Genomic DNA, 9,909 nt, shown 5'->3' on the forward strand with positions numbered 1-9,909 from the left:
TTGCAGTAAGTGGTAAATATATCAATATTAGAAAAAACTCATCTATTCAGTATTCTGATGAGATACCACTGAGCTGACAACATCTTGTACAAGACTTTCCTCGAACTTTAGGACTTCAATCCCTATATCATTCCACTCGCAATCCCATTCATGAAACAGACAATTGGAGGACAAATCTATAAAAACTCCACATCAGCAATTGGAGATTTTGAGCCAGAAGAGCTTGACGAGCTGCTTCATAGAGATTTGAAAGTTTTCGAAACGGTTCTTGAAGATAAGAAATTCTTATTTGGAGATCAAATCACTCCCGTGGATGCTGCATTTTTCAGTCAACTGGCCGCTGTCTATTATCCATTCCACACTCATATCACGGAGGTCCTAGAAAAGGATTTCCCAAAGATTCTCGAGTTTTGTGAAAGAGTCAAAAGCCAAGTTTATCCAAATGATTTCTGTGTTTAATTTTAGTCCCGATAAAATTTTCTTTTTATTTTCTGAAAATGATAAATAAACTGTTTTATCTCATGTATAAGTCGAAACATGCAGTTAAACGTTCATGTAAGGCGCAGTTTCTGAAAACCGTGCAATCGGCAGCTGAAGATCCAAGAGTTGGCTATAGCTTGCGCCTCTAATAGTAAGCAAATGAGGAAACATTTGGGACAAAAAAGAAAGGCAATCATTAGTACTCGAACCTTAATGAAAAATATGTTTCTTCATAAATTGTGCTTTAAAAAAGAAAAAAATCCATGAAATCAAATTTCTCAAAATTTTTTATCAAAAAAATCAGTTTTTTTCATTATGGTTTGAGTACTAATAATTGCCTTTTATACTTTTTTGTCTCAAACTGTTCACCATTTGCTTAAAGAGTTAAGTTAAAACCAACTCTCTGTTCTTCATTCGCCGGTTGTACGCTTTTCGGTAACCTCGTCTTACCTGTTTACAAAAAAAGAAGGTTTAATCAGAAAGCTGAAAAATCCCTGGGTACATTTTAAAAAGAAACCAAGAAAAAAATGTTTCTCGACCAAACAAACCTGGCGTACACCAATTATATCTAGTGTTATCTCAACTGTCTTCTCCACATGTGTTCTCGAGAGAGTACAAAGACGCAGGGGTGAGGAAATGTGTCCGACACAAAATTGATCATAATGGGAAAAAGAGAATCGAGGACCTAATCTACCTCAATCCGAGGTCAAATCCACACTTAAAGGCTCTAGTAGTGGAGAAGAGTCTCTACTGTTCCCGTCATTGGCTTGTCTCGTTTTATTGATTTTATTGAGAAGATCCTAACTTGAATCCTAATTTGAAATATGTAGAACAGAAGATTCATAGACTTTTAGGAGAGGGAGTTACATCATATTCGGATCATCTCATTCTTTCTGTATATAAACGTCGTTGAGATTTTTCGTGTTTTCAATCTCAATCGAATTCAAAATGTTTCATCTTTCAGGCGCAATGATTTTGGAGATCATTGCTATTATAATTATCGTCTTATACTTGCTGAAACTAATCTTCTGGATTTTCAAAACGTTTTTCACAACTCCGAGTGTCCCTTCTACTCCAAAGGTATTATTTTTAATAGAGCCCATCTTTACTTTATTGGACTTTTTCAGATCCACAAACCAGATTTCCAAAAAGATGTTGCCTACCTTTACCAATTTCCTCGCACAAATACCGTTCCGAATCTTTCATCTTACTGTTTGAAAATTGAAACTTTTCTGAGAGCCTTCAAGATTCCTCATGAAATTATTGAGACTCCATCATTGCGGTCTAGAAATGGAACACTCCCTTTCGTTGAGCTAAACGGGGAGCACATTCCAGATTCGGATCTCATTGAGACGAAACTCAGAGAGCATTTCCATGTTCCGGTAAGCAAAAAATTAATCAGTAATGTAACATTGTTTATCGCATTTTCAGAATCTTGCACCAGAATTGGAGGCTCAGGCAACAGCGATCTCCAGACTTGTAGACAATCATTTATTGGGTCTCATTGTGAAGTACAAGGCTTCGGAAGAAGGATGGTACGATGCCCTGTTAAGAGGGGTTCCAGGACCAAACTTTTTGAAAACAATTCTTCGTCCAATAATCAAAAAATTATTCATGAGCAAGGTTTGTGAAGAGAAGATTAAAGATTTTCACCAACTTTGTTGTCATAGGTCCATGCAAGAGTTGGACTCTCAATTGGAAGTTTCACAGAAGAAGAGACAGAGTTGCTGTGTCACAAAGATCTTGTAGCTGTGCAAAACTCTATTCGGGGAAAGTTCTTGTTTGGTGACAAGATCACATCGGTAATTGCTTTATTATTTTCATTAACGGCACATTTTGATTTTCAGGCTGACTGCGCAGTTTTCGGAGAAGTTGCATCTGCATACTACCCATTCCCTAACAAGTTCCAAAGAATTATCGATAGTCATTACCCAAAGATCCGAGAGTATTGTGATAGAATTATTGCGGAACTCTGGGCTGAAGATTTTACTAAATGATATCTATTAAAATGTGTTTATTATACGTTACACAACCTTCGTCGTTTTGAATTTGAAAAGTGAGTTCTTTAATTTGTAAATGAATTACTATAATTGTCCACAAGTTATTGGAACAGAAGAAGAACAATTAAAAAACAGAACAATTTTCTCTCCAGACTCCAATTGTGAATTTTTCTCAGGCGCTTGTCTGATTCAGCCAATTTACCTCTGTTCTGTCTTCATATCCGTAGAACTTTAGGTTTGGATTTTTGGTTTTTACATCAACGTATATTTTACAAAGTACTTATTAAAGTACCTAAAGATAATCAAACGGTAGTAAAATTTTTTATAACATCTACTAATCAATTAATGCAAAGATTGCACTGCTTATATTGCTGAACGCCGATCCGTTGCACACCAAAGTCCTATGATCCAGTGGTAGTAATGGTCGCTTCTGTAAAACATTCGATTTTCATGAATATTATAAATTAATCCTACTGTATGTAACTCCTTTCTTCAGTTTAGCATCGTTATCTCTGCTTCCATCTTCATACTCGTAGCACTTCTTATTCTTCTGCTTTTTCTTTCCCGTGAATTTACCATCGGGTCCTTTAGAACTGAGTTCTCCTGAGCCTCCACCTCCTCCACCGCCTCCGGATCCGCCTGATCCACCGGATCGACGACGTGATTCACTTGATTCACTGGATTTTGATGACCACCTGATCCACCTGATCCACCTGAACCACTTGCAGAGCCTGAGCTAGAGCTACTCGAACTACTGGAACTGCTTGAGCTGGAAGATCCACTTGCAGATCAACTTGCGGATCCGTCACCCATTGGTGAAGTTGTGGTTGTCATTGTTGACATTGTTGACATTGTTGACACAGACCCAGAAGCCGTGCCTGTTGCAGGATCAACGGACCCCGTGGCTGTTCCGGATTGTCTCTTTTTTCTTCCGCTTGCTTTTGTATCACTGGATCCGTCCACTGAATATGACAATGCATTTTGGATCATTTCATGAGGTACCTACCGTAGAACTTGCAATATCCACGCTTTGGTTTTTCCGGCCCAGCACCGCATGCATTTAAAGAGATAAAACAAACGGCAAAAAGCAGTATAAAAATCCTTATCGATGTCATAGTCGGAGAAAAAAACGAGCGATATCCTCGCTTTTTCTACTATTGCTTTGGGGATGTGCCGAAACAAAATGATGGATGCATTATAACAAGTTGCGGGGAAACAAAACACAATCTCTACAAAAACTGAGATTACGGAGGATCTTAGAATCGACGCCATGGAATTCTATTGTTTAGAACATAGCTGGGATACTGTATTACATGATGCTATTTTAACGCACAGCTCATCCTAATAGTATGTGGACGTCTTCAAAATTGCCGAAAAGTAAAAAAGTGCATCTCATTTTTTCGTCCGTTCTACGTCATTTAGCGGCTTATCAAGATGATTGATCATATTACTCAAACGAGACGACAAAGCTTTCCCTTTTAAAACTTTCTCTCATTATGCGCATTCGATTGCAACAAACTTATCTCTGATACTTTCCATTAACAGTTTACTGTGTTCTGATATAACAAGTATTAGAATAGACAAATTGAAGTGTTTCTGTACGAGAAGGGTCTTTCGAAAAGAACTCGGAAAATATATACTATTGTACTATAGATTTTACGGTATTCCAGTAGTTTTCTGACACATATTGCATCTCGGGAACCGCAATATTCCAATAATGGCTTGTGAAGTATTTTTTTTTTAATTTCTCAATTTTTGGTATCAGGAAAAGATAATGGATATTTGTCTTTTCATGACAGTATCTTCTTATTGGTTAATGATAACGGTTTTCACTTCAAAATTCTGAGTATTAACCAATTTAAGTTATTGCAATGACTGTTTTAAATTTTCTTGATGGTTTGTAACATCTTTCAGAAAAACAATAACACTCCTGCTAGAACATGCAAATTTCAATCTGGTAGTGCCTGAATACTTCAAAACTTATATTTTTCTAAATTTCATTTCGCTCATTGAGTTGGACTATCCTTTTGGGTGAGAATCAAAACTCTGTATAATAAAAATTTATCTACCTATTAAAACAATTTAAAACAAAAATAAATATCTCAATATGTACATACAACAATTTTGAACTGACAATCATATATAGTTTAGCTCTTGGTAACAGTGACGGTGTAGGTGACTCCCTTGTCAAGAACTGCTCCCTCATCCTTGGTTCCATCCTCGTATTCGTAGCACTTGACATTCTTTCTCTTCTTGGAGCGGTTGTACTTCTTGCCACCACCTTCTCCGGATCCAGATCCAGATCCTGAGTCTCTCTTCTTACGAGCACTGTCGGTGTCACTCTTTCCATCGACTGAAAAAATTCATTTCAAAATATGAGAGTTTGAAAAGTCTCACCGTAAAACTTGCAGTACCCGTGCTGTACTTCTCTTTTTGGCATATTTGGAGCACATGCCAAAGCGACAGCCAAAAGACCGAAGAGAATGATGAGGGAACGAAGAGAGAGCATGATCAGCGAATGATAATCTTCATACCTCCGCATCAGCTTATATACCCAATTTTTTCTGAGATTTATCATTACACTCCTCCCAACTTTTTTTAACCTTCAACTGATCTAGATCGTTTTTTTAGCCGAATCGTACCCAGAACCCGGCTAGGTGGGACCTGAAAAGCTGTTGCTGTCGTGGCTTAATCAATGATCAACGCAGGCAACGTTTCTCTCCTTATCGGACGGCATTTCCGCGCGGAACAGTGTAATCAATCAACCCATGCGTCTGGTGACAGTGATAGTGTTAATAATACTCTGAATGCCGATTAGATATGATTAGCGACACACTGCCGTCTGGTTTTTTGCTTCAACGATTTTTACAGTGTTGTACAACGGATGAAGGCGTCAGAGGCATCAATGGATCAAAGATTTGGAGAAATCCACTGTAGTCTATTTTATAATGAGGGATGTTACAAACTTGCATACGTTTTAACGTAACAAAATTCAGGTTTCCATAGATCATTGAAATTTGCAAGGAGAGGCATTTACAGTTGAAATCGATACCAGCAATGTTAAGAATCAATCCACTATAAAAAATGTTGAAAATATCTCATTACACTAGACTATTTTACATTTCGGTCTGGTAACGTATCACATGAGACTTGAAAATTTTTGCTTTGAAAAAAGTTGTTCGGAGCGGTTCGGTACAGACGTAGTCTGATACAAGATAGAACAGGAACTGAAGTGTGTTTTGTTGAATTTTTTCGGATGTTCAAAATACATACTAACGGGTTTGAAAGGAATTTAGGTATAAATGAAACGCGATGTATGAATTAGCGAGAAATTGTGAAATTATTATAAACCAGCAAGCTGGTGCGCCTTCGGCGCGATTGAACCTAGTTTTTTTACTGCCTCGTCGCTCCGCTCTAATTTTTTTCTTAAAGGGTCACGGAAACCTACTTATTTTTCAAACTTTTTAAAAGCGGACAGCCTGACATCAGGATAGACAGACGCGTGTAGCGTTTTATATATAAGGAAGATTTGTGGCAGAAAAGTCTAATGCATTTCAAAAAAGAAGATCCGGGAATTCCTAATTTCTTGTTCTTTTTTATTTATGGTCCTCAAAAATATTTGTTCCGGTTTCCGGTAGGCGTTTCTAGGAAATAGACGCCAAGTGGTACCATCTTGAACGTCGTCGGCAACTTCTGGTCGGGGGTTGATCAGATTCCGGATAAGATCGCAACTCAAGCCGACTAAACTCCGACAAATTTATGACAAGGTTGTATTTTTACTTTCAACTTCCGACCGAAATCTAACCATGACCCGCTACACAGCCGTCTTCGGGCAACTTAGGACCAGAACCTTGTCAATATCCGACCATAGGCCGAACCCGCCTCATCTTCTGGCCAGTAGTTGCAAACCGGCAGCCGAGATATTAGAATATTGGTTTTTTAACCAGAAGTCCCAGAGAATTCTGAATATAATGTGGATTTTATGAAGTCAATTTTACAGTCAATTTTACTTACTATGAAGTCAATTTTACTTGATTCCGAACTACCACAATTTTAGAAACCATCTCAACCCATATAGTGAAAGTCTGCGAAACATTTTTTTCAAAATTTCCCGAGCGCTGTCTAAAATTTATTCATGTTACAGTTAGGAAACTTCCAGACCATCCACAGAAAAACATCAATTACCTTGAAACCTGTATCAGTAGGACCGGTTCTTCTATTATTCCAGGCTACCTCCGGAGGGTCTGCTATTAGAACGGTCCTTCAATTAAAGGGAGTCCTTTTTTTGGCCATTTCTTTCAAGTTTAATTCAAACAACACATTTTGAAGGTAACCTCTTATTAGAGGAGCCCTTTTATTGAAAGGGATCTTCTAATAAAAGTTTAATTGTAAAGGTAATTGAGAAATAGTTTTCCCTGAACGATTTATTGAATTCCTTATCCTATAAAACAAACGAAACAATAAATACACAATCCCTATGTACAAACAATCATAATTTATAAGAACATTGTGTCTATTCGATAACTTCTTTAGTGACAGTGACGGTGTAGGTGACTCCCTTGTTAAGGACAGCACCCTCATCCTTGGTTCCGTCCTCATACTCGTAGCACTTGGTCGACTTCTTCTTGGTTGTGGTGAACACTTTTGAGGTTGATCTCTTCTTGCGACCACTGGTGACATCGCTTGTTCCGTCAACTGAAATTTATCGATAAATGTGACGAATATAAAGATTCATCAACTTACTGTAGAACAGGCAAAGTCCGTGTTTAACCTCCTTTGGCTTCACAGTGGTCACTTCTTCTCCCTTGGTCACAACAACAGTGTACTTGACTCCCTTATTGAGGACAGCTCCTTGATCCTTACTTCCATCTTCGTACTCGTAGCACTTCGTGTTCTTCTTCTTGCTTCGGTTGAATTTCTTTCCTCCACCACCACCTCCTTTGCCTCCTTTACCTCCCTTGCTACCTCCAGATTCAGACGAAGAAGAAGAAGACGATGAGGAAGAGTCTCTCTTTTTGCGAGCGCTGTCGTAGTCACTGGATCCGTCGACTAAAATTGTGAAGACGAAAAATGGAAATTTCTGATTCTATGAACTTACTGTAGAACTTGCAGTATCCTTTTGATGGACTTCTCTGTGGCATATTTGGAGCGCATGCTAGAGCAGCTGCCACAAGACCCAAAAGGAGAATAATACTATGTAAAGAGATCATGATCGAGTCGACCGATGGTTGTAATAGCTCAACTATCAGGCTTTTATATATCCATTTATTTCTCAGTCAACCTTGAAAAAACAACACGAAATAACAAAAAGTAGATCCCACTGGTGCCAACCCACAACCCGTATTTCGTTTCTTTTTTGAAAGCCAAAAATCAGACAGAAGACACATATCGAGTACGAGACATTTGGATGGCAAAAATCACGGCGATGTAATTGCGGTGGCAGCTTTTTCTACTTTTTTCGCTTCTTATTTAGCTAATAAGATATTGATACAGAAGAAGACATAGTTCCTTCTATCAGAAATTGTGATCAAAGATTCGTGGCATGTACTATTACGATATGGCAGAGATAGAGGTGATTGCGCAACACTGGATTATCGAGTTTTTAGGTGATAATTATACTGATAAAGATAAAGTGGATAGACGTTTGTGATTCAAAAGTAGACATAGTTGAGCTGAATCTTCATAAATGCATACTTGTAACGGATCGAGCCTTTTTCTCCAATTTTCATGTTTTTACAAAAATAATTTTTAAATAGCAAGTGACTTTTTTTTGAAAATTATTGAAAGCATAGGAAAATTATAACAGACAAACAAGCCAAAAAACAAAAAAAAACTTGGAAAAAGTTAAATTAAGAGCTCAGAATTAGGCTCAAAATACAAGATTTTTGATACCGGGCCTTCATTTCAAAAGTATGAATAAATTTCTGATTGAATTCGAATTTATGAATTACGAAAATCAACTTATCGTAAGACCTGTGAAAGAAGGGCGCCCACACTGTCAAGATTGAGCCCTTTTCTCTTGACTCCTATCCGAGACCTCGAAAATTTGTGAACTGATAAAGTGCTTGTGATATTATGATAAAAAGTTTATCAGTTGACAAATTTTTCATATCTTTAACAGAAACCGAGATAAATTGGCTCAACGTTCAAAATTAGGGTGCCCTCCTACTACAGGTTTTACGGTTTGTATACTTTCTTTTCATAGCAAGAGAAACAGATCGCGTAAAAATATTTCAATCTTTAAAATCGCACTTCAATTTTTTTCTGAATTCAATATGAACACCCACTGAATCTCTTTTCAAGATAAACATCGAAACTTGATCCAAATTTTTTATATAATGTTTTTCGAACTTCAATGAAACGCTATATAAAATTGACCATTCTCACAAATCAAATTAAAAATAATGTCCAGAAATCCTCATAATATCCTTGATGCTGAAGATAGACTTACTTCCACTGCATATTCGAAATCTTTCATAACCCTTCTTACACTTCTTGTAACTTTTTTATTCGCATTTTCTTTGCTGAATGGTTCTGGTGAACTTAATTTTTATACTGTAGAAAGTTCTGAAGATGCCATCTTTCACTTCCAGAATATCTAGAACCAGGCAACTTCCCTATTTTCAGAATGCACTGAAAGATGAACACAAACGCGTGTGGCTTGCAAAGTGTGGTCGTACTCTTCTCGCAGATTTCATCCGTCACACCAAACAAGACCCCGTGAAATTCTTTAACGCCTACGATGAAATGTTGGAGTATGTGTCGAATGACAGAAATCAAGAGCAACTTAGACAAGACGTTGAAGGAAGAGGAGTATGCGAGACAGGATTCTACGATGTTGCCCCGTCGATTTTATCATTTTGGACGCATTCGAAGACTTGAAATCACCGCCATCAGCTGTTTATTCGGTTAAAAAAAACTCGCTCTCTATATTGGCAAATATAATGAAGTATGTTTCTAGATAAGTATTAGATAAGTATGAAATGAGAGAGAGAGAGTTCATTTTTTCAGCTATGGCTCTCTTTTGCGAATCTCACGAATGAATGTGATAGCTTAGAAGTCTACGAGGCAATCGATCTGCGATCAGTGGAAAATCAAAATGAGGCAAAATATCTTGCATATCCTAGGAAGGTAGACTAGATACCGTAAAACCTCTAATAGAACGACNCGGAACGCAACTATCAACATCAGCAACAAAACCAACCATCAGTGCTCACTCAATCCTACCTTTTGCTTCCGGAGCCTAGAAACTACTACCAATATCCACAGTATCTGCCAACGCACGCTGGATATTCCAACATTCAAACTATCGGACAACCCTATCAGATGCATGGATCTTCTTCTGGAAGCTCTAGCGCTGTCTCCGGTGGAAACTCCGAAAGCTACGGAAACTCTGCTCAATCCCCAATCCCCACCCTTGCTCCTGCCC

General features: G+C 37.8%; 5 protein-coding genes across 5 annotated transcripts in view; 2 read left to right on the forward strand and 3 right to left on the reverse strand.

Moving 5' to 3' along the window:
* CBG23481 overlaps window positions 1-459 on the forward strand; it is a gene marked incomplete at both ends in the record, with an annotated part of 1,713 nt that extends 1,254 nt beyond the window's left edge. The window contains one exon of the mRNA XM_002636707.1: window positions 112-459. Within this exon, the coding sequence (XP_002636753.1) occupies window positions 112-459 (348 nt within the window). The remainder of the gene's footprint in view (window positions 1-111) is intronic.
* Window positions 460-1,449: 990 nt separating this feature from the next.
* Window positions 1,450-2,477, forward strand: Cbr-cdr-5 (the record flags this gene model as incomplete). Its single annotated transcript, XM_002636706.1, has 5 exons — window positions 1,450-1,560; window positions 1,608-1,862; window positions 1,912-2,103; window positions 2,151-2,282; window positions 2,328-2,477. The coding sequence occupies 5 exons, from the start codon at window positions 1,450-1,452 to the stop codon at window positions 2,475-2,477; spliced, it is 840 nt and encodes a 279-aa protein (XP_002636752.1).
* A 337-nt stretch (window positions 2,478-2,814) lies between these two features.
* On the reverse strand, window positions 2,815-3,595 carry CBG23479 (the record flags this gene model as incomplete). The annotated part of the gene is made up of 4 exons (XM_045237405.1): window positions 2,815-2,910; window positions 3,057-3,193; window positions 3,275-3,442; window positions 3,487-3,595. The coding sequence occupies 4 exons, from the start codon at window positions 3,593-3,595 to the stop codon at window positions 2,815-2,817; spliced, it is 510 nt and encodes a 169-aa protein (XP_045097741.1).
* Window positions 3,596-4,627: 1,032 nt separating this feature from the next.
* CBG23478 lies at window positions 4,628-4,989 on the reverse strand (the record flags this gene model as incomplete). The annotated part of the gene is made up of 2 exons (XM_002636704.1): window positions 4,628-4,833; window positions 4,878-4,989. The coding sequence occupies 2 exons, from the start codon at window positions 4,987-4,989 to the stop codon at window positions 4,628-4,630; spliced, it is 318 nt and encodes a 105-aa protein (XP_002636750.1).
* A 2,004-nt stretch (window positions 4,990-6,993) lies between these two features.
* CBG23477 lies at window positions 6,994-7,690 on the reverse strand (the record flags this gene model as incomplete). The annotated part of the gene is made up of 3 exons (XM_002636703.1): window positions 6,994-7,175; window positions 7,224-7,529; window positions 7,579-7,690. The coding sequence occupies 3 exons, from the start codon at window positions 7,688-7,690 to the stop codon at window positions 6,994-6,996; spliced, it is 600 nt and encodes a 199-aa protein (XP_002636749.1).
* Between the last annotated feature and the right edge of the window lie 2,219 nt (window positions 7,691-9,909).

Source organism: Caenorhabditis briggsae (genome assembly GCF_000004555.2).
Source record: "Caenorhabditis briggsae complete genome, chrV, whole genome shotgun sequence".
Classification (NCBI taxonomy): domain Eukaryota; kingdom Metazoa; phylum Nematoda; class Chromadorea; order Rhabditida; family Rhabditidae; genus Caenorhabditis; species Caenorhabditis briggsae.